The 25,725-nt window shown below is 36.4% G+C and overlaps 1 protein-coding gene across 1 annotated transcript in view; it reads right to left on the reverse strand.

Moving 5' to 3' along the window:
• LOC150085386 (rootletin-like) overlaps positions 1-23,612 on the reverse strand; it is a 239,314-nt gene extending 215,702 nt beyond the window's left edge. Inside the window, exons 1-2 of the mRNA XM_090374550.1 lie at positions 23,546-23,612; positions 9,261-9,346 (exon numbers count right to left, since the gene is read on the reverse strand). Of these exons, the coding sequence (XP_090230676.1) occupies positions 9,261-9,287 (27 nt within the window). The 5' untranslated portion in view covers positions 9,288-9,346; positions 23,546-23,612. The remainder of the gene's footprint in view (positions 1-9,260; positions 9,347-23,545) is intronic.
• Positions 23,613-25,725: the final 2,113 nt, after the last annotated feature.

A 25,725-nucleotide genomic window follows, 5' to 3' on the forward strand; every position in this document is an offset into this window, starting at 1 on the left:
GTGCGTGTTATTGATAGTGGCAGTAGAAGTCGATAACGATGTATTGATTAATTTTTTCTTACTATTAAAAGCAGATTACAGGAGTTCATGGGTGGGCTGAAATTTACTTATGGGTACACCCACCTGGGTGTTTATCACCCCTACCTGCTGTTTTAACCTGATATGAAAACAACTTCTACAGACAGTGTGCATTATCAGTAGTTGCAGTAGAAGTTGTTTTCCTATTGGGTTAAAACAGCAGGAGGTGGGGGGATAAACACCCTAAGACTGAAGCAGCCTGAAGGGTGTACCCGTAAGTAAATTTCAGCCACGAAGGCATTACACTCATGAATTTCAATAAACTGCTTTTAATAATGAGGGTAAAACTAATCAATACATCGTTATCGACTTCTACTGCCATTACCGATAACACGCACCAACTGTTTACCAAGAATGCAGGGAGAAGCTGCGGTACCAGGAAACACATTCGACCGCTAAAAGTTTCCCCGAGTTTCCTGTGGTTCTTGTGTTGGCTTTCTTTACCTTCGCCAAAAAAAATTAAAGAGTTTATACAATTCAGAAAGTTCAGGACTGCCTTGTATGGAAATGACTCTGGCCCAGCTAAGGATAACAACTGGAAAAAGGAAAAAGCATTCTTTGCTACTTGAAACATGAGAAGTATAACTCACAAGGGAGATCAAATTGACGATATTCTGGAGAAAAAGAATTTTATAAATAGTCCCGTTCAAAGTAGTTCCCCCCCTCCCCTGTAAATATGCAAGTGTCAACACTTCTGGGACCACTGCTTTAAGTCTACAGTTGTAAGCCACACACTTAATTGTTACATTTTTTTGGAATGTCACTAGATCTTTGTCCTTTCATTTCAAGTTCATTAGCAGAGGCATATGATGCAAGAAAGCAAGCTTATAGAGCATCAGCCAAAAAACTTCACATTTCACCCATCCATTCACTCCAAAAGTTTGTCCACTTCTTCCTTGAATTTATTTAAATTATCAACTTCCACAACGACAGATGGAAGTTTGTTCCAGCAATCGACTATCCACTGGCTAAAGGCTAATTACTGCACATCTATTCAACAACTGTCTTTCCACCATTTGAATTTATGCAGCTTCATGTTTGTAATCTGAGCAAGAGTAAGAATCCCATCAGCACCTGTACAATCCATTCAAGGCCTTATACATTGAGGAGACAAATTTAAATTGAGGAAAGACAGTTGTAGAATAGATGCGCAGAAATTTGCCTTTAGCCAGAGGGTAGTTGATTGCTGGAATAAACTTCCATCTGTTACAAAATTTGATAGCTAAAATAAATTCAAACTTTTAAAGGGAATGGATGTGTGAAACTTTTTTTTTTTTTTTTGATGGCTGATGCTACATAAGCTTGCTTTCTTGCATTACATGGGTTTGTTAAGGGAAAGTCTTGTCTGACAAATTTGATAGGATATTATGATGTGGTTACAAAGGAACTGGATGCAAAAAATAATTTTGATATCATATATTTGGATTTCAGGAAAGCTTTTGACACTGTTGCGCATGGAAGACTATTGTACAAATTGGAGCAGAATGGTATTAAGGGTAAGTTGCTACAATGGATAAAAGGATGGTTAAGTGCGAGAAGACAGAGGGTGGTAATCAATGGGTGCTGCTCTTCTTGGACTAATGTTATTAGTGGAATCCCACAGGGTTCGGTGTTAGGTCCACTGTTGTTTTGTATATTTATCAATGATATTGATGAAGGTATATCAGGCTTAATGTCGAAGTTTGCAGATGATACAAAGGTTGGCAGGGTTGTTAATGACAGTGATGGCAGTGTGCTACTGCAACAGGATCTAGATAATTTGGCAGATGGGCTAAGAAGTGGCAACTGAAGTTTAACCTTGACAAATGCAAAGTACTGCATATGGGTAGAAGTAACCCCAGAGAAACGTACCAACTGTGTGGTACTACACTTAAGGTGGTAGAAAATGAAAAAGACCTGGGAGTAATTGTGCAGTCAGATATGAAGTTTTCTGAGCAATGCAGACAGGCTGCCAGGGCAGGTCATGGGGTTTTGTCAATGATATATAGGAATTTTGCTAGCAGGGAAAAGGAGGTGATTATCCCTCTGTATAAGGCAATGGTCAGGCCACGCCTTGAGTACTGCGTACAGGTCTGGAGGCCTCATTTTAGGAAGGATGTAGATTTACTTGAGCATGTACAGAGAAGGGCAACAAGATTGGTGAGGGGAATGAAGGGCTCCTCTTACCAAGAGAGGCTTAAGTTCTGCAAATTGCAGTGGCTGGAGACTAGGCACCTGCACGGTGATCTGACTGAAGTGTATAAGGCCTTGAATGAGTTGAGCACGGTGAATTCTAATGGGATCCTTCCACTTGTTCAGATTACGAACCTAAGGGGGCATAAATTCAAATTAAGAAAAGACAGATGTAGAATAGATGTGCGGAAATTTGCCTTTAGCCAGCGGGTGGTTAATTGCTGGAACAAACTTCCATTTATCGTTGGGGAAGTTGATAGGTTGAATAAATTTAAGGAGAAACTGGACAGGCATTTGGAGGGAATGGTGTGATTTTTTTCTTGCTTTTGCTTTCTTGCATCACATGCCACTACTACTATTACTACTATGCCTCAATCAGATCACCTCAGATACTACTCTGCTACTACTATGCCTCAATCAGATCACCTCAGATACTACTCTGCTACTACTATGCCTCAATCAGATCACAGGTGCCTAGTCTCCACGCACTGCAATTTTTTGCAGAACTTAGGCCTTTCTTCATAAGAGCACCCCTTTGTTCTCCTCACCAGTCTTGTTACCCTTCTCTGTACTCGTTCTAACAACTCTACATCCTTCCTAAAGTAAGGTCTCCAGACCTGTATGCAGTACTCGAGGTGCGGCTGTTGTTATTTGGTTTTTAGGAGCATTAGCAACTAAGGCCATATTGCTCCGGGAATATGCGGTGGTCATTCCCTGACCTTTCCGCATCCTCCGTATTTGGTGGTGACGGGCTCGAACCCCGGTCTAAATCAAGAAGCATGTGCTATGCACTGCTGCTCCTTCCCACCTGGCTACGGAGGCATCCTCAAGGTGTGGCCTGATCACTGCCTTATATAAGGAGATAATCAACTCCTTATCCCTGCTAGCAAAATTCCTGTATATCATTGACAAGACCCTGTGACCTGCTCTGGCAGGTCACAGGGTCTTGTCAATGATATACACAGAAAACTTCATATCTGACTGCACACTACTCAGAAAACTTCACATCTGACTGCACAATTATCCCCCAGGTCTTTTTCATTCTCTACCACCCTGAGTGTAGTAGCAGTTGATACGTTTCTCTTGGGTTACTGCTACCATATGCAGTACTTTGCATTTGTCAATGTTAAACTTCAGTTGCCACTTCTTAGCCCATCTGCCCAACTTTTCTAGATCCTGTTGCAGTGGCATACTGTCATTAATGTCATGTACAACCCTGCCAACTGGCATATCACCTTCAAACTTGGACATTAAGCCTGATATACCTTCATCAATATCATTGATAACAGAAAACACCAAAGGGCCCAATACGGAGCCCTGGGGATCTCCACTAATAAAATTAGTCCATTGATTACCATTCTCTTGTCTTTTCCCATTCGACCATTCTTTTATCCATTGTAGCAACTTGCCCTTAATTTTTTTTTTTTTTATGAAAACCCCAAACATGAAGGTATCAAAACCTATAGTACTTAGTACCGTGCATGGGTTGAAGGAGAAGTATGGGGGGGGGGGTTGCCGGAAACTTTGCTCTAGAGACTAAACATGGGTTTCACCACTTCAAGCCTCCATTAAGCAAAGTGGTGGTATTTCACCGGTTGATGAAAGTCATCTACCACCATCTGCTCCAATTTGTACAGTAGTCTTCCATGTCAGGGTAGTTATTTCAGGATAGTGGAGAATGAAAAGGCCCTGGGGGTAATTGTGCTGTCAGATATGAGTTTTCTGAGCAGTGTAGACATGATGCAAGAGTAGCTCATGGTGTCTTGTCAATGATATACAGGAATTTTGCTAGCAGGGATAAGGAGATGATTGTCCTCTTGTATGCGGCAATAGTCAAGCCACACCTTTCATTGCATACAGGTCTGAAGGCCTCATTTTAGGAAGGCTGTAGAGCTCCTGGAATGAGTACAGAGAAGGGCAACAAGGTTGGTGAGTAGAACAAAGGGTTGCATTACCAAGAAAGGCTTAAGTTCTGAAAATTGCAGCATCTGGAGACTAAGCACCTGCAAAGTGATGTAATTGAGGTGTGTAAGGCCTTGAATGGTTTGAGCAAGCTCAATGCTGATGGAATTCTTCCTCTTGCTCGGATTACTCATCTGAAGGGACATAAATTCAAATTGAGGAAAGACAATTGAAAAACAGATGTGCGGAAATTTGCCTTTAGCCAGTGCGGAAATTTGCCTTTATCAGGTGGTTGATAGTTAGAACAAACTTCCATCTGTCGTAGTGGAGGTCAACAACTTAAATAAGTTCAAGGCACAGCTAGACAAGCATTTTGAGTTAATGGATGGGTGAAATGGGAGGGGGGGGTTTCTTGGCTGATGCTACTGTATATAAGCTTGCTTTCTTGCATCATATGCCTCTACTAATGCTAATGCACAACAGTATCAAAAGCTTTCCTGAAATCCAAGTATATGACATCAAAATTATTTTTTTGCATCCTGTTCCTTTGTTACCACATCATAGTATCCAATCAAATTGGTCAGACAAGAATTCCCCTTAACAAACCCATGCTGTTTCTGAATTATTACTGCAGTCTTGTCTAGATGATTCTGCAATGCTTCTTTAACCAGTGACATCATCATTTTGAGTTTGAGAAAGAAAGATATTGGATGGGGGAGGTCAAGTGAATGTAGTGGGTGGGATATCACAGAAATGTGTTTTGGACCAAAAATTCTTGAATGGAGAGTGCAATGTGTGTGCAGGAGAATTGTCATAATTGAGAAACCATTCACCATTTTCAAACAGCTGGTGATTTTCCCTAACATCTTCCCTTAAATGAATCAGAAGCCCTTTATAATAGATGTGGTTTACAACACAGTGTGGTTATTAAATAAAAATAACAAGACCGCTGCAATAAAATAAATATAATGAAATATTTTGTCCTTTGTAAACCCTTTTAATACTTGGATCATTTCTGAATGTCTTCAATGGGTTCTCTTAAGTATACTTTTCAGTTTAGGAAAGAGAAAAAAAGTCACAAAAGTCTGGCAAGTAGGGTGTATGTACACACACACACACACACACACACACACACACACACACACACACACACACACACACACACACTTGTTTTTCGGCAGAAACTAGCAAACAAAGAGCAAGTTGTGTGCTACAGCACGCAATGTGCTCTCTGTTTGCTTTCTCATCCAACCATCATTCCAAAATTCAGATCTCTTCCTTCGAATTTTTTCATACTGCCTCATCAGAACTTCAATGTAGTATGTTTGATTGAAAGTCTGATTTGGTGGGATATAATCAGCCATAATAATTCCTTTAATATCAAAGAAAACAAGAAGCATGATTTTCATTTTTGATATTTTTTTTTTTTTGTCTGGGGGATTTTGTCTTCCATTGCATTGACTGTCTTTTAATCTCTGGGCTGTACTGAAACAACCAACTTTCATCAGAGGTAATTACAGTACTCAGAAAATCTGGATCTTCAATTTTTTTTTAAAACATCTTCACAAACTTAGAATCTTGTCATTCTTTGACCTTCATTCAAAATTTTTGGCACCATCTTGGCATACACCTTTCTCATGCTTAAATTTTCAGTTAAAATTTGTTTCTTTATTCATATTGAGTTCTGATGAAACCATTCTGATGCTTAAACGATGATCACCTCTAATCAGTGTCCATATTTTCATGAGTTTTCATGGATACCACACAGCTTGGTCATTCGTTGTCTTCCACATTCTCTTCCTTCTAAAAATCTTTTGTGCCATTCAAACAAACAAGCTCTTGACATAGTATCTTCCCCATAAACTTGACATAGCAACTCAACTTTCAGTTGGTGATTTCTTTAGTTTTGTTAAAAATCTGAGGTCGATTCATTGTTTGATTCTATTGTCTGTCATTTTTCCAGAAAACTGTAAAAACACAAGGTAATGAAACCTGTCTCACTGAAAAGTAAATAAGCATGTTGGAACATGACTTGGCAGACAACTAGGTAAAGGTTCAAGGTCAACTGCTGTGCCTTTGTTTCACGAGTGCTGCTTCAGTAGTTGTGTGCACTCTCATTATTTAAATGCCACACCTCATATCCAACGACTCTGAACAAAATCATAATGCATAACCAAAATGAAAAAAAAAAAAAAAAAATGCTGTTTTCACATTTGACTAAATATGTATGTGTTTTTTTTTTTTTTTGTTAGTTGTTGGCGCATCAGCTTCTGTGGCCATATTGCACCTTCCAAGGTTTTTGCATTTTCTACTCTGATCCAAGCCCGAGGCGGGATTCGAACCCGCGACCTTTGGGTTTCCAGGCAGGCACTTTACCCACCCGGCTAGCCCGGTCGGCTTATATGTATGTGTATTTTCCATTGAAGTAACATGGGAAATTTTCCATTTTCTATTGAACAGGCAAAAATTTCCATTTTCTGGAAGGAATGATTGCAATGATATTTGGTTGTTTGGTGTCAACCTGATGGTTTTTCAGTAATACAGTGACAAGCCATATCTCCCGGGGACCCTCCCCATCACTTCTGATCTCAGATCAGTAAAGAATATTCTGATATGATTTTCTTTGCCACCATCTCTCCAACTCCCAGATAGCAAGCAAATGTAAGGAAGGGATCTTCTTTTTCTCCAGTGGTGTGAGAAATAGAGGGACTCAGAAGTTGGCAACCATCCATGACATGATCCTGCTGTGGAATTTATGAGGGTAATCACTTCTGTCAAGAATGCTTTTTATGATGTCAAGTTCAGACTAGAGATCTAAGGAGTTGCAGACCTGAAGGCCTTTAGTATGAGCCCCCCTGATGAGGCAGGCTTTGACTGAGAAGGGATGATTAGAATTGAAGAACTGCTTGCTATCTGGATTTCTTGTATGTATAGTGGTTAGTGATTGGTTTCGTAAAGTGATGAGTATGTCCAGGAATGGGAGAAAATGGCTGGATTCCAGAGCAAAAGTTTGTGTCTATATTGTTGATGTGGGGTGAAACTATTTCAAATTCTTCCTGCTCTGGTCCTAGATGACTGTTATTATTAGATAATTTTGTTTATAATTTTGATAACACTCCATATTCATACCCCTTATCCTTGCTCCCAAAACATCAGGCAAATCCCCCACCCCAAAGATTGTTTGCAACATTCTCCAATAAAATTTATTCTAATGAATTTCTATGAAGTCTTGTGTTTTTGTTTAGTTATATATAGTTTATAACTATATAGTTATATATAGTTTAGATATAGTTTATATCTTAGGACAAATTTTGCTGATGCTTGATGCATGTTAAAAGTTTTTGGTCAAACCATCTGGCACAATCCAAAGGAGATTCCCAGTTCATCAGCAGTTTTTCTCAGGTGGTTAATCACTAATTGAAATGAGTGATGAACTATTTCATCCCTGCTTAAAGGTCAACCACTTGGAGGTGGTCATCTTCAGATTCTCAAGAAACATTTGATCCAATGATGAATCACAGTTTTACTTAAAGAAGCATCATCAAATAACTCTTTAACACTTGGTGACTTCCACTCTGTTTTTCCTACTTTCCACAGAAACTTTATATACACTAATAGGTACAAATGTACATTCTCCTTTAGTATCAATTATGACTGTAACAGAGGCTGAAGACACGTGTGATCTTCAATAGACATCACTCATTATTAGTTTAGTGCAGCAGGAAACAGCTCAAATCAATAATGTGCTGACCTTAATTATCCTACACTTACTCATCACCTTGATCCTCTACCTCCACACTTCTTTTGTAATAAGTAGCTTTTTAATAAAATAGTAGAATAAGGCTGTATGTTCAGCAATATCTCAAAACTGATCAAACTTACTATTCATACAAAATTATTGGAACCAACAACCAAATAGGGAAAAATAACCTGAAAACCTCAACTGAGATGGACAGCATTTTTATTTGTCAACCCAGAATATGATAACAATAATGCTAATTTAAGGAAACATATTTTAAATTAATTTTTTTAAAATACTCCCCCTCTGACAATTTACACATGCAGTTTGTACATGTTATTTTAATTTCACATTTAGGGGTTATCTTCACTCTCAGTGAAGAAAATTCAAAAGGAACATAATATGAATCATGTGCATATCTGTGACTGGATTTCACTGAGATGCTTGGTGCAAACATAACATCTGAAGGTAGTGAGCATTTCCACTTGCTCATGTCAGGTCAAAGATTGCACTAACATGCGTTTTACTGGATGATACAGATATTGTTTAATTTTTAATTCTTGCTTTAGGGCACTTGATAATTATATGCAAGGATTCACTTCATGAACCAAACAAAAACTTCCCTTTTTTTTTTTTCATGGCAAAACTTCTTTAACAAAACAATTAATGATACACAATGAAAGTCAAACCAATAATGCAAGAATACTAATATTCAGATAGACATCAAGATATTTTTATTTTCAAATTCTTGTATCTAGCACTGGTTGTTTTGGAGTATGGAATACGCCAAAGTGACTGCTGCTTGTTTAAATTAGCATCAATGTTGTAAAACTCTGGGTTCACAAGTAGACATATCAGTTTACTTAGTAGTAGTATTAGCCATATAGTGGTGCAAGGAAGCCTGAGGCTTATGCTGCACCAGCCAAAAAAATTTCCAAGTTACCAAAAGAGAGAGTGTGTGTGTGTGTGTGTGTGTGTGTGTGTGTGTGTGTGTGTGTGTGTGTGTGTGTGTGTGTGTGTGTGTGTGTGTGTGTGTGTGTGTGTGATAAATAGAAGGGAATCACCAAGAAAGAGAAGAATGGCGATATCCAGATCAGGACCCTGGGTGTGCCAAGCCCATACTTGCCAGATGTGAGCCCCTCTGGAGTAATTTTTACAGGTTTGGTCAGTAGCTGCAAGGATTTTCTATTTATCATATTCCCAATCTCAATAAAGTGCATTTTATAGTTTAAAACTTATTATAATCATACAATAATTTAATGTTTTCTATCTGAAATAAATTATTCTTTTGTCACAATTTATGAAACACCCTGAATACACTGAATTAAGAAGCTAATTTAGTATATATTTAAAATTGTTAAATACTTACCTGAGTTGATGTGCATATATGAGACATGATTGTATAATTTCTAATTTACATTTGTGACCAGAAAAGTGACCATGACATTATGTTCCCTAAATAAAAATAAATCAAACATAATATATATTAATAGCCTAGACTATACTGTGAATTAAAAGGTAATTATATGTTAATCAAATGACATAAAAAATAATTATCAAAAGAATTTAATATTTGAATAATCCTAATTTATTCCTCAAATACATTACACCGACAGAAACCACTTCATTTCAGTTGTACCTCTCCAAATTATTTTTTAATATATAAAATGCAAATACCATTTTTCACTTGATAATTTATTGTCATCAGTATATGACGCTCAAACAAGAAAATATGCAATAAGTCAAAATCAGTGCTGTTAGAAGTTGGTTTTTGACTGGAGGTCTCAAAGTGCTCTAGAAGTTAGTATTGATGAAATCAGTCTGTAGTAATGAGAAAATATCAAATTGAAAGGAAACAAAAGCAAAATTACATATAGTTAGCTTAAATTTCATTATTCGCTTAATCAGTTTGTGATGCATTCTCCCATACATTATGAAAACGGTCTAAGATATTCCAAATTCATACTAACATTATAAGTTTCTCTTTTTAATGACGTTAGTTGACTACTAAATGACAGATCTCTCTATACTTTGTGATATGAAGAGCATCTCCATCAGAATATCAGCAGTGACAACCATAAGGTTCAATTTTTTTCTGGGAAAGGGGGGGAAGGCAAGTAAGATGAATGGATTAGAAACAGAAATGACTAAATTTTAAATCAACCCACGGTTTCAACTCTCCTTTCCTTCTAGAATTTATTTTTAAAAAAAACCAAATTTAGTATTTAAAAACATTTATCCAATAGTTTCTAAAGCATAAGCTATTATTTTTGAACAGCTTAACTGGACCATATAAATTGTTCAGCAGTTAATTAATGAATTAAACATCATCTATCATTAACTTAAAAATGTATTAAAAAATTAAGCTCTAACATAAAAAAGTAGCTCTCAAGAATTTTTTTTATCTGAAACCTCATGAAATAACTTTCTAAATTTGCTTTATTTAAAAAAAAAGCAGTCTCAATCTGAAGAAAAAAAAAAAAAAAAATGGAGAAAAAAAAAAAAATGGACAAAAAAAAATTTCTTATATACTGTAAATATTTCTTACTGTGTGCTCACCATTGCTAAGATTCCGTTAAAAATAACACTTTTAAGTGAAAAATATTTACATCAATGCATTATTAGCAGTATATCTTGATATAGAATCCAAATCACGAAGGTAAAGAAAGCCAACACAAGAACAATGGCAAACTTCGGAAAACTTACTGGACAAACTCTTTTCCCACTACTGCAGTTTCTACTTGAATTTTCAGTAAACAGATGGTGCATGTTATCGGTAATGGCAGAAGTTGATAACAACATAGTGATTAGTTTTTTCTCATTATTAAAACCAGATTATTGGAGTTCGTGGGTGTGATGCCTTCGCAGCTGAAATTTACTTATGGGTACACCCTCCAGACTGCCTCAGTCTTATGGTGTTTATCCCCCCTTCCCGCTGTTTTAAAATAGGGAAACAACTTCTACTGCCACTACTGAAAACATGCACCATCTGTAGAAGTTGTTTTCCTATTTTAAAACAGCAGGAAAAGGGGAATAAACACCCTAAGACTGAGGTAGTCTGTAGGGTGTACACATGAGTAAATTTCAGCCCACTCATGAACTTCAATAATCTGCTTTTAATAATGAGAAAAAACTAATCAATACATCATTATCGACTTCTACTGCCACTACCGATAAAACGCACCATCTTTTTACTGAGAATGCAGGGAGAAACTGCGGCAGCAGAAAGCAAGTTTGTCCGGTAAGTTTCCCCGAAGTTTGCCATGGTCCTTGTGTTGGCTTTCTTTACCTTAACCCCAAATCCTTTTCAAAAGTCACTTCATCAGAATATTAGTAGTGATAAGAGAAGAATACCGTTGGAACCACATGTGTCACACAGAGCTAATTGGGGGAGACTGTGAAGTGCCCAAAATATTTGAATATTCAACCTTAAAATCCTTCTGAAACAGAAAGCTGCCATCTGCTTCATCTATACTCATTTTCAATAACAGAACAGATTAGAGAAAAGAATACTGACTTTCCTTTACACAAATATCATTTGCACTGCACCTAAAAGACCAGGTTGTGTTTATACCAAGGGAAATTTAGTATTTTCATAATCTTTCATGCCCAACTACCTCAATTACAGTGAAATTGCTTTCCAAGAACTTGGCAATCTTTTGTTATTATCATAACAATGTATTATTAATTTATTGTATTGGCAAATGATGCAAGGAAAAAAAGTTCAGCGTCAGCCAAAAAAACCCTTTCCACAAAACCTGTCAGTCTCCTCTAATTCTTATTTAAATTTATTCAAACTATCCACTTCCACAACAGCAGTGGAAGTTTGTTCCAACAATAAACTACCCACTGGCTGAAAGCAACATACATGTATATTGTCTGAGTTAGAATATGGAGCCATCAACAGTTAACTTACTCAATACATTCAAAGCCTTAAACACTTCAATCAGCTGAATTGGCACAACAGAAGTCTTTCTTGATAAGAATACCCATTTGTTTCCCTTCACTAATCTTGTTACTCTTTTCTGCACCCATTCCAACAAATCCACATCTTGAGGCTTCCAGACCTATATGCAATACTCAAGATGTAGGCTAACCATTGCCTTATAATATAAAACAATGGTAAGCCTACTTATAAGGCTTACAATGGTAAAAATCACCTTATTCCAGCTAGCAAAGTTCCTGTATATCAATAACAAAACCCCATGTGCTGTCCTGGCAACCTGTCTGCACTGCTCAGAGAACTTCATATCTGATTGCACTATCTCCCTCCTCCACTATCCTGAGTACAGTACCATACAGTTGATATGTTAAACTGGCATTACTGCTACCTACCTACTTACTGATAACTACCCTGTCTTCTCCCACTCAACCATCCCTTTATCCATAGCAGTAACTTGCTCCTAATGCCACACTGCTCCAATCTGTACAGCAGTCTTTTATGTGCATAGGCAGTACTTTGCACATTTGTAAAACTTCAGTTGCTACTTCTCAAACCATCAACCTAATTTTGTCAGATCTTGTTCCAGTGGCATACTAATTACTGTCATTAACCTCTGCAAATATGTATTTGTATAATCTGCAAACTTGCATATTAAGCCCAATATGCCTTCATCAATATCAATAAATAAATATTTATTGATACTGATATGTTGTTTTCAATAAATATTAAAAACAACAATGAGCCAGCACTGAACCCTGAGGTACTCCAGTAATATTAGTGCAAAAAGTGCAGTGCTTGCTAATAACTACTCTGTCTTCTCCTACTCAACCATTCCTTTATCCACAGCAGTAATTTGCTCCTAATGTCACACTGCTCCAAACTGAACAGCAGTCTTTATGTGCAACAGTATCAAAGACTTTCCTGAAATATGGGTATATGATATTATCAAAATTATTTTTTGCATCCAGTTCCTTTGCAACTGCATCATAGTATCCAATTAAATTGGTTAAATAAGATTTCCCCTTCACAAACTTATGTTGTCTCTGAAGTATAACTGCACTCCTTTATAGATGGTCCTGCATTACTTTAACCAGTGACCATTATTTTCCCTGGAACAGAAATCAAGCTTAACCATTAATAATGTAAAACAATCTCTCATTTTTATGTAAATTATACAACTCCACCAATTATTGCCCTGAAATTCAGGAATTCATGGCATGGAAAATTCCAGGAAATCCTCTAGAGTGAACCCAACTCTCACTCGCTTCCTTATTAACCAGATTGCATATGGAAGTGAGTGATAGTTTGTTTCACTCTAGACAACCATTTCTGTGGATGTTCCGGGGCTTGCTTATGCTTGTCAATGTTTATAGTCTCACATCAGTTCACCACTTTTGCATTAGTGTACTTTGACCAACCTGTTTTGCCAAACCTGTGTTTCTATGCTTATTGTGCTATTATGCCTGACTGCATTGTATTTCTGACAAAGTGAACAAATGGATGTTGATTGATTTCTCATTAGACAGAAGGGTAATTTTTTTTAGGCTTACACTAAAGGATGTGCGTGCGCGCGCGCGCGCACACACACACACACACAACACAAACTAAGAGGCACAATGTACATTTTATAAGCATGCATCTGCTAATGTAACTTTTTCTGATTCTTTTATGGCCAAATTGTAGTTCTACCACAATTGATGATGCAGGTGAAAAGTGAAACCTATAATGAAAGAATACTAAAATTTGCATAGCAATCATTAACAAATTTATTTTTTTTTTTTTGTGTATAAAATACACCAGATTCAGCTGCTATATGGTTATACCTGTGTGTTCATAATGCCAGAGAATGCTCCTGTAGTTCATTCAAAGTATTCTTCAACCTCCTTTCATGCAAAACAATTGACAAGTATAAAATATTGAAACAAAGCCTCTGAAATTAAAAAAAAAAAAAAAAAAAAACAATGGTTCATAATAGTGCAAGGACTGAATTTTATAAAATGGAGAGAGATATTTGACACAAGTTGTTAATATTATTGTTGATCTGGCAGCTGCAACTGGAAGCTGTGGTGGCTACACCTTTCTTTATTCCAAGAAAGATAAAATAGGATATCTTAAGCTAAGAGATGAAAATCTTTGTATAACAATGCCATAAAATTGCTTCAATTAAGTAAGAATTATTTTAATTCTGTATGTGAAGATGACTATTTACTTTCATATCCCATAATCACTTACCAAACCTATATGTAAATTAAACTCCAAAACTACAAAAAAAATTACAAAGAAAAAAACTTTTTTTATATTCATTATGCTTCTCTTGTTATCCCATATTAATTCATTAGTAAACAGTTATTTATGGGCAGCTATCAATATAAATACAGCTTTAAACATCACATCAGTGAGGCAGTTATTTTAGATAAATATTAATATGAATGTGGCAATTGATTCATTCATTCTTAAAAAAAATTAATCAAACTTAAGGTTATTAAAAGGCTGTTTTCAGATGAATAATTAGCATGGCAAAATACCTGGGAAGGTGTTAGCTATGTTTAATTTCTTAATTAATGATAAATACCTGGAAAGTGAAATGCAGTATTACTGATTGTATTAAGCCTTCATCCATACTTTTTTCATTATTTCCCATCTGATTTATTTTACTAATAGCTGCATTCTAAAGTCAAAAATCTAATCCTTAATGAAAGGATCATTTTTTTTTTTTAAAGGCTTTATATTCTTACAAGAGAGAGAGAATACTGTCAGTTGTTTGGAAGTGGAGGATAAAAGAGGCCATGCTGTTTCTAATAATGGACAGGAAGCAACATGATCTAAAGTAGAAATTCTCTCCCCCCCCACCACCACCAAGTATTTTCAGCCACAAGGAAATCAGAAGCAATCTATGAAAGAGAGATTTATACTTATAAAACTACCATTAATATTTATTTTTTTGTCTTATTTTCTTAAGTGAACTGTACCAAACTGATTTAAAGAATTCCGGTTAGGAAAAATTGGTTGTTATATATATATATATATATATATATATATATATTTTTTTTTTTATGAAAAAAAAAAAATAATGGCTTGTCTTTTAATTTCATTGAAAAGCATATACCAAATAAAAATTTCACCTTATGCAATACTAAAGGTGATAAATAACAATTAATATCATTGTTGGAAACTTGCTTTTCCTAAACAAAAGAAAGTATAATAATCTTCAATATTATTAATTCAAACAGCTAATAATTATAGTTCTAATTGGGGGAGAAGTGAATGAAGAGTCAAATGACTTAACTGGAATGAACTACTAGTTTGTTTTACAAAAACAAATTTTTTTTCTACTAGTTTGTTTTTGTAAAACAAACTAGTCAAGAAAAATAGTTTTCCAGTTATTTTAGAGAAATAGTAGTAGTGGCAGCATGTGATGCAAGAAAGCAGTGTATGAGCTTATGCAGCATCAGCCAAAAAAATAAAATAAAAATTTCCTGATTGATTGAGTAAGACTAAAAAATACCAGCCCATGAATAAACAAAATGAAAAAGAATCAAAATAGTTCAAGGGTTTGCTCTTCCCGTATATTAATGATCTCTCAGTGACTAGAAATATACAGAGTTTTGCTGATGATAGTATACCATATTCCATTTGATGAATCGTGTTCAGCAAAAATAATTACTTCTCAACGGTCTTCCACCAGTAACTTAAATGTTACTCTCTAGGTAATTCTCCTTTGGGAAAAAGAAAAAAACTTACTTTAACACTACTAAAACCCAGTCCTAACTTATTTCTTACAAAAAAAGTCTGCTGCTCCCATGCTCATCTTAAATAACACACACTCATAGCAGGATGACCCCGATTTCTACTTTTCTTTACTAGTAAGGAGAAGGATGTTATTATTCCGCTTAACAAAACAATAATTATACAATATTTGTAATATTATATTTAAATCTGGAGACCTCACTTAAAAAGACATAGGACTTGAGAGAAAGCCAAAGGAGGGCAACTACACTGTTAGGAATGACAAGGGTAGTCCCTATGAAGAGTATCTTACATGTCAACTGCAGGGCCTGGAAACATAAGGAAAGCATGATTGAGATTTAAGCTGTCTCTGCTTAAATTAAAAGCTTAAGCAAAATGAATGAATGAAGAATTCATATTAGTAAGTGAAACTAGAATAAAGGAAATTAGAACTAGAATGAATATAAAATTTTGGGAAGCAACAAAGGATTACAGCTCATGGGAAAAAAAGTCTGTTTATACCCCAGCATGACCATGATCAGAGTAGTTTACTATAATAATCATGCTGACAAGAAAGGTGTTTTTTTTTTCCCTAGGGGAAAGCAGAATAAGTTCACTCCTTTGCATCATTTGGCCTGATTAGTACTAATCTAGTAAGTATTAGTACTAATACTTACTAGATTAGTACTAATACTTCCTTGGACAGGAAGTATTAGTACTAATCTGATATACTCATGTGATATATCACAAATATTGCTTCCTCTACTTTGGAAAAACTAGGTTCTCTTTCACCCATGGCAATACTATTCTTGTAAAACTACTAAGTCTATACATTCCACAAATAAATAATAAAAAAATATTTGTTATTTTTATGTGAATAACTTATAAAGCTATCCAGCCATAGATACTCTGTATGGCAAAGGCCAGAGGGGTTTACAGAGAACAAAATAATTTACATGGCACATATAGTCATTTACATAACAACAAATTTCAATTAAGACAAACAAATATTAAAGTAATAAATGTAATTATCAATTGATGCACATACAGGGTGATTCACTACCAGTGCGACAAACTTGCAGAAGGTGTAGGGAGCACAAAGATGAATCGGAATCACATAGCATTGCAGGGTCCGAAATGCCTTCGTCATGCGGTAGAGGACGCTGAACGGGAGGTTGCGTGAACAGCGATCCCGTTGGAAGTCAGCATTTGCAAACCGGTTCCCGAGGCAGTAGGATGGATGAGTATTCAAATATTGAACTGGCCGACATGCACCTCGCGTATTGAGCTGCGGACTGTAACAGGTGCGCCGCTCTGCGCTTGTACCAGGAACGTTTCCCGCACAGGCGTGCTCCTCATCATACGATTTTCGCACGTGTGCACAGAAGGTTACGTGAGACTGGTTGTTTCACGAGAGGTACCATGAATCGAGAACGAACGACAAGGACGCCAGACAATAAGGAGAATGTCCTACGTCTTGCAGAAGGCAATCCGAGTACGAGTACTCGAGCAATAGGCCAATGATTGGGTATTTCCCAATCCACTGTATGGAGGATACTGTCCAACAAACCAAATGAGTTCATACCATCTGCAACACATCCAATCATTGGAGCCTGCAGATTATCCACTCCGGAGGACTTTTGCTACTTGGTTTCTTCAACAGAAACGGTTCGCAAATGCTGACTTCCAGCAGGATCGCTGTTCATGCGACCTCCCATTCAACGTCCTCTACCGCATGACGAAGGCATTTCGGACCCTGCAATGCTATGTGATTCCGATTCGTCTGTGTGCCCCCTACACCTCCTGCAAGTTTGTCGCACTGGTAGTGAATCACCCTGTATATACAATCGTTAAATAACAGAGAATACATTACTGGACTATAATAAAAAAGTAAACATATCAAAAATAATAGCAATTATTCCAGTTCAAGAATTTTGTGGAGGATTCAGATTATGTACTTCCTATCATCTTAAAATAGAAGGATGAATATTAAATGTTTTAAATAAGCTCAAGGGTTTGTTCTGGAAAAAAAGTATCTGAGTTTTAATCCTATTATCAGGAGAGGGCATGGACCTGGTATTTATAGGGAGAATATAACAGCAGTCTTATCCAAATAGAAGGTGTAGGGCAGCTCCTGGTTATATAAATTAGTGATAGAGATTTTAAAGTGATCAGTAATTTAGAATCAGGAAACCTGAAATTTTGGGACAATTCTGTTCTGAAGATCATGTAAATGAAATCAAATTTAAAATTATTCCATTCTAGGAGCTGATACTTGACTGCTATAGGGCTCTTCAGATTGGAATGGGCAGTACCAGATCACACTTCAAAGCCATACACAATGGAAGACTAAACAAACAATCGATGTAATTTTGGAGTTCAGGGACCTTTGGAATTATTTGGCCAGAATTTGAGGATGTTAAGAAGGGAACCTTCTTTTCTGAGATAGTAAGATGGCATAATTTTTATGTATTTATAGACAAACTGAAAGTAATAGTTTGTGATTACAAGGTAGAGTGATAGTGGACTCCTTAGAAATGGCCCAGACTAAGACCATGAGATAAGCTGAACTCCAAGAAATGTGTTGGGGGTGGAGGGGGGGAGAAAAGTAAGGTCAAAAGAGTTCCTCCCTGTGGAATGCCAGTTTAAATACTTCTGTAATACATGTTTGGCCCAATGGCAAAGAACAGTGACCTGCAAATAAGTGATACTCTAATTGAAGGCCACAAATCCCATAGAACTGATTAAGAAGGAAGACTAATTGGGGAATACTAGCAGAATCAAAGGCAGCAGTGGTGTCCAGATATATAATGTCAAGCTATGCCTTTTGCATGAGCCCTAATGGAAAAAAAAAATTTGCAATACATTCATGACAGTGGACCTTTTCATATTCAGGTATCACCATAAGGGGAGGGGCATGGCAACCAGGTTTTTGAGTTTTTTTTTTTTTTTTTTTTAGATAGACCTACAAACATATACGCATACACTTATATGCAGGGAGCATGTACCCCTCTGCCTCCCCCCCCCAATAAAACACGCCTGACAGTGGAGACCCTTAACTCCCATAATGTATATTTGAAAACTCCACTGGCAGAATCTATTGGGTCAGAACAGAAAGCAATGTGCTTTTTTCATAAGCTCTAAAACTGAAGAGAAGATAGAGATGGAATAGAAATTAAGAGTAGATGAATTTTAACTTTATTAACAGGAAATACATTATACTGTAGCCAAAACTGAGGGAAAGAATCTCTCTTTAAAGCACCTATTTAAAGTGTGGGGGGAAATAGATCTGCACAGGATAAGAGTAGCTGACTTTATAGCTTTTTCAAATCTTGTTTCAAATGCAAAGGAAGAAATGGGGAACTTTTGACAGTTATTCTGTGGTCAACATGGTTGACTCACATCACCGAGATATACTAGCCCAACAAATAAAGTAGAGCCACACTTTGAAGTCAAGTAAATAAGAAAAGAAAAAACTTTTTGTAGCAAGTTCTTGCCAGCACAAGTCTCACAAATCCAATCTGCCACAGAATATTGTTGCCACATCAAAAGTGGTGCCCCCAGAACCTCTCAAACTATGACTCTATCCAAAATTAAACCATTAGTTACTACACTGAGTATTTTATACACCAAAAATAGTAAAACTTATAAATTTAAATACAGGAATCACTCCCCAATCATTGGTTTGCCAACTGTGATTTCATTTGCCTATTCTTTCTAATAATTTATCCAAACTACTCACTTCCAGTTCCAAAAAGAAAATATTACATTGAAGATAAATTCAACATGCTAGCAAAGTTGATGTAGCATTAGCAAGACCATAAAAACAATTTTAGGCATCTGAATGCAAAAACAAGAAAATGCAGCTTTCTTCTACTACATGAAAAGGTTACAACACTATATTTTACTGCTACCTCCAATACATGAAAAAATATTGCACTGATACCATTCATATTGCAATCCCTGAGAGCATATGTAGTCACTTCCAGGCTTCCATCTAATGGCCCCAAGTGTTTGCATAGATGCCAAACATGGAGGCGCCTCCGTAGCCAGGTGGGAAGGAGCAGCAGTGCATAGCACACACTTCTTGATTCGACCGGGGTTCGAGCTCGTCACCACCAAATATGGAGGATGCGGAAAGGTCAGGGAATGACCACCGCATATCCCGGAGCAATATGGCCTTAGTTGCTAATGCTCCTAAAAACCAAACAACAAAACAAACAAACAAACATGGAGTCGGGGGGGGGGGGGGAATCACCACCACAATCTGCTAACTGGAGGGGAAAGAAGTATTGTTTCAGCCCCTTGTTGGTCTCAAATAGTTTTTCAGACTGTATTATCCCCTCCTTACTAAAAATCATGTCAGCATTATGGGTGCTAATATGTCTTATTTCCAACTTCAAAAATAATTAATATCAAGTAATTAATATACAAAAATATCAAAAATTGCATACAAAGAGCAAGTCTCTAACAGTTACTGTTTTCCGCAATTCTCAGTACCAGTTAAGCTAGCAATTAATTCAACCACTAAAACAGTGTGCTATGATCTTTCTGAATATCAATATTGAATTTAGATGCTTGTGAATATTATAACAATCACTTGACTATCCATATTTCTTATTCTTCTAAAAACAAACAGCTCCAAATGAAAAGGATAAATTCACAAATATCTTAGTATTATACTGCCATTTCATAACAGAGATGTCCAGGTACTAATGAATTTAAAGGTATTCTTTTTGAATTAAATATTGTTAAATTTTCAATTGCTGACATCTTAGGAATATCAGAAACATAGTGTCATTCTTATAATAGGGATGCAGAATTTGAATATACCAATTGCAACGTATACAGAAAGAACAGACAGGGGGGAAGGGGGGGAGTTATGCTTTTGGTTAAGAAGCACAAATTCTAAAACAGTACACTCAACAGGATATGGGCTGCCAGCATACTACTGGGTCAGTCTGCCATGGCCATCGAGAAAATGACAGCAGAAGTAGGTTATAGGCCATTGAGGGGGTCAGTAAACTGACTGCTAACAATGGGGGATTATAACTTTCCAGGTATTGAGTGGAACTTAGACTGGCATCTCAGTCAGTAGCAAAACTTTTCTGGATTTATTGGAAAACTGCTTTCTGAAGAAATATATTAAAATAAGCACAAATTTTCTGTTTACATACCAGGATGGCCATAGGGTCATAGCAATTTACAAGAGAGGCAAAATACAGGAACAGCATTTAGCAGTCACATGAACTAGAACCAATCAACTCAAACACCTGTACTACTGTTCCCTCAATGTTTTGACCTAAAAAGGCAAAAAGGGAAAGCAATATTCTTGATCTCATTATCAACAGTGATTCTTCATCTATTAAGAACATGAAAGTAAAGAAACCACTATGGGGTTGTGACCATAGTATATTGATGTGGTATTTATTCAAGGAAATAACTACCATCAAGGGTAATTGGAAGGGATTTTGTTTCTTGCAAAGGTGATTACAATGATCTCAGGCTTACTTTAAATTATTTTCAGTAGGACCAACTGATGTTAACCAGTGCAAATGAGAAGTATTCAGAGAAGTAATCATAAATGCTAATATGTTATTTATGCTGACTAAAATATGCTGTTCAAGGTTTAGTCCAAAATGGATTTTAGATGAACTGATATATTTTGGTGGCAGAAAAGAAAAATAAATGGGACATTTATAAATTTTCGGAGGGCACAGAATGCTACAGTAAGTAAAAAGTCTTAGATTAAAGTGTAAAGAAAAGTAGCAACAATTGCTTAAATTAAAACCAGAAGGAAAAGGGTGAACCCCATTGATCAACCTGACATGGCATAACTATTGATGATTCAGTACAGATTGCTTAACAAACTGAAAAAAATATTTTGCACTACATTCACATGTGAAGAAAGTTTTAAGGATGGGGATACCAGAAGTACAACTAATTCTAACTAGAAGTTAAATGATTTTATGATAACTGAAAGGAAGCTGTAAAAGAAACGGAAGCAACTAAAAGTACATAAAGCACCTGGAGCTGATGGAATCAATAGAATTATATTTAAAAGCAGAAACAGCAGCAAAATAGTAATCAAATCTATAATTATAATAATAAGAGCATCTCTAGTTCAGGGGAAGCCTCTTCTATTAACAAAAGCAATTCCATGGGTTAAAGTCAGTAATTAGACTTGGATATTTAATTTCTGTCAAATACCAAGTCAAAAAATAATGTATTTAACAGTTACTGCCAGAAAAATAATGGAGTTGAACAGTTAAAGATGAAATGCAAGATCATTTCAACAGGAAAGGAGCTATAAGTCAATTCGCGGAATGGATAGGTTTGATCAATGCAATTAGCTATTATGGGATAATCACAAAAGAACTGGTTGAAATGTATTATTCAGATATATCACATGCTTAGATTCCAGAAAAACCTTTGCTACTACTCCACATAATGATTATTATATAAATTGGAGCAATGTGGCATTATGGATTAGGTTGTTACTATGGGTAAAGAGTAGGCAACAGAGAACGCATATAAATTTTTTGATACTCTGGTATGACCATATTAGGTCAGAGGAGTTCACAAGAATACTACTATATTTAGTAGCCACACAGGCTTCTACAACAGTCATTCAAAGCATGAATACTTCTGTACCCTTGCACTTGACCACTCAACTATGGTGGTGGTTACTGCTCATGGACTAATGTTATGAGTGAATACCTGATGGACAGGGTTCATTGGTACCCCTTACTGTTTTTAATATTTATTAATGATACTGATATACGTATTCCACTTTAATGTCTAAATTTACCGATTATGCATTTGTTTTTTTGCATACTATTTTCTATATGTCAAAAGTATTTTGTACCTATAAACAAAGTCAGCTCAAGATATGCTACAGTTAATGTCTTTCAAACAAGCATGCACTGGCCCGGACCAAGGTATTTCCACACCCTGGGCAGAAAGATTTTTCTGTGCCCCTTTACTAATGATATATATATATATTTTTTCATGATTTGTAAAATTTGTCATCGCTTAAAGAATGGCACCCCAGGCAAGGTCGTACCTTAATCCAGCACTGAGCATGCATTGAGTGCACTAAGAGTACAATGCATGCACAGTTGGTGCTGTAAGTGATCATGACTTTTTTTCAGTAACTGGTATCAAATCATCAATGCTTATCTATGATGACTCTTCAAATGTCTTGCATTTGAAATTATTCGTAAGAGTACTGAAATAATTGCCTTGTATTGGCAATTATTTCAGTACTCTTATTCCAAGGGCTCACATCTGGTGAGTATGATGATATCCAGCTCACATCCTGACTGGATATCATCATTCTTTTTCTTAGTGATTCCCTTCTACTTCTGACTGACTCACTCAAGGTAACTCAGAATTTTTTTTTTTTTTGCTGGTGCAGTATAAGCCTCAGGCTTCCTTGCACCATATGGCTAATAATAATAAAAAGTCGCTTTAAATTTACTAAAATGAGGCCTTCCTAAAATGAGGAATCCAGCCAGTACCCTAGCAGCTTTTTCTACTTCGATATCATGTAACATTGTGCTGATCATTGACAGGTCTGAATAATAAAGAAACTCAGGAAAACATTCTCGGCAGAACGTGAGAATTCATTAAATGAATTCTCATTTTCGTGAGAATTCATTAAAATTCCAATTAAATTTCAATACTCTTATTGGAATTTTAATTTTAATGGAAATTTAAACTGAATTCTTGTTTAAGATGTTTCGTTTCTAACAAAAAAAAAAAAAAAAAGAGCAGAGGAGCGGTATCTCTTTCTATTTCCAGATTCACAAGACTCAGAGCAATAAAATAAAGGATGAAAATTCCTTTGGATAAATATAACTTTCGTTACAACTTAATTTTTTATTTCTAGGGCGCTACTGTAACGACATTTGAATTTTTATTATAATTTAAGATGCTTAGCAGAATAAAAAATTGAAAAATATATATGTATAGCTCACTACCTGTTGATATCAGTGTCAGTGACATCGCGCGAATCTCCAAACTAAACCACAGCACCTGTTCGCCGCCATATTCAGCAGCATGTGTTAAACCAGTAAAAATACACTACGGGCGTGACTTGATTTAAATTGAGCAGTGGAGGTTGAGCTTGTTATTTTAGGACACGAAATCTTCGTACTTTTCAAATAGCACTCATGTTTAATCTAAACTAAATAAAACATCAATAAATCGCTTATACTATATCAATTCCAAATAAAATAAAATCTGAAAAATTGTAATAAATCATAAAAGATAGATCATATTGATTAAAAATATTAATACCAATATACAGGCTACCAAGAATATTAATAGACCGCTCGATGTAGTAAACAGTGAGAAAGAGATGTATGCAAATGTCTAAATGTGTAGCAATGGCAGAGATTTCGGAGGATTGACTTTCGATGCACTATCCGTAATTTTTTCACTTTAATCCGATAGTCATATGTTTGAACCTCGCAAAATCAAGGAGGACGTTGTAGGGTATAGTTCACAGATTAACTTATTTAAACTCTTGTGGGTACGGAGAGGCTCAAGAAGGTCAGAAAATAGCCAAAGTGAAACGAAACTGGCCTCCTTGGTAAACGCTAGGTTGGAGCTACAGATATCCACTGGAGTTAACCCCAGGGGCTCACATCTGGTGAGTATGGGCTTGGCACACCCAGGGTCCTCAGCTGGATATCATCATTCTTCTCTTTCTTGGTGATTTCCTTCTACTTCTCTCTCTCTCTCTCTCTCTCTCTCTCTCTCTCACACACACACACACACACACACACACACACACACACACACACACACACACACACACACACACACACAGGGTAACTAAAAATTTTTTTTTGGCTGGTGCAGCATAAGCCTCAGGCTTCCTTGCACAATATGGCTAATAATAATAATAATAATAATAATAAAAGAGTCAGTCCCGTAAGCGTATTCCAATCAGTAAGGAACTTCAGAGAATGAATTTTCATGGCAAAACTTCTGCTGCACACAAGCCCCACAATACACTAACAAACCAGATGCCCTTTGCAGTGATACCAAGTACACTGTCCTTGAATCATGGAAGTTGAAACTGGCCCTGCAGAGTGACTAGTCGTGTCACACATCTTCAAATCAGTCATTTGTGGGGGAGACTGAAAATGCATTAAAAACATCATCTAATGCAATGCACTGTGCCCATAATAATATTTGGATCACATTATAAAAACCTGTGAAGCCACTTCTCATGGTTCAATCTCTGACAGTTTATTATAGTGCTAAAAACCATCAATTTCAATTGAAACGGCTGTTAGACCGAGAGTTTCGTATCTCTCAATAATCAAGAGGAATTAATTAACTACTAAATAGTTAATAAAATTTAAAATATCCTAAGACACTACTAAATAGTATCTTAGGATATTTTAAATCATTATAACCAAGCTTTTTCAAAACTCCTCTGTCTACTCAAAATCAACTGTTCTATTGTTAGAATCGTATCTCGGGAATCTTTATGATAAAATTATAAAACTCTATTCATTTGGAACTTACGTTTAATACAATAAGGGAGGAGAAACTTATCTTCCAGGGAGAGAATGTGTACAGATATTGCGCAATTCCTCGCCCTAGTTCTCTGTCATGTGCCTCTCACCAATAGAGCGGAAGGAGGGGAGAGCATCTCAGTTCTCGAACCCACAGTGGTACAAAAAAGGGTTTTATGGCTACAGCGGAGGTGGGATGTCCAGTGTTTTCGCGGGACGATTACCAAAAATGGTAGTGTCACTGTAAATGGGCAGTCTTGGATGACTTTGTCTCTGTGACGTAGAACGAGATAATGTTAGTATATAAAGGATTCAGTGAGGCACCGAGGGGAGACCTTCTTGCTTTTGTAACAGAGACTGGCAACAGATTGGAACACCTCGTCGTCGTCGAGGGTCTTGGCGATGTGAAGGGTTCAGCAGTCGGTGTCGCTGCAGCCTTAAGAACAGGAGAAGAAGCTGAAACAAAGGAAACATGGCTCAGAAGACCACACCCTAGTTTCCACCAGAGGGAAGGAGGTTTCACAACCTGTCCTGAAGCAAGAGATTTAACTGGTAAGCCATTACTTCATTTGTGTGAATGCAAACCTCTAAAACAACATCAACAGATACCATTTCAATGCTTCCTTCCT

The sequence above is a fragment of the Mastigoproctus giganteus genome, chromosome 5 (genome assembly GCF_048544385.1).
Source record: "Mastigoproctus giganteus isolate SK-2022 chromosome 5, ASM4854438v1, whole genome shotgun sequence".
NCBI lineage: Eukaryota > Metazoa > Arthropoda > Arachnida > Uropygi > Thelyphonidae > Mastigoproctus > Mastigoproctus giganteus.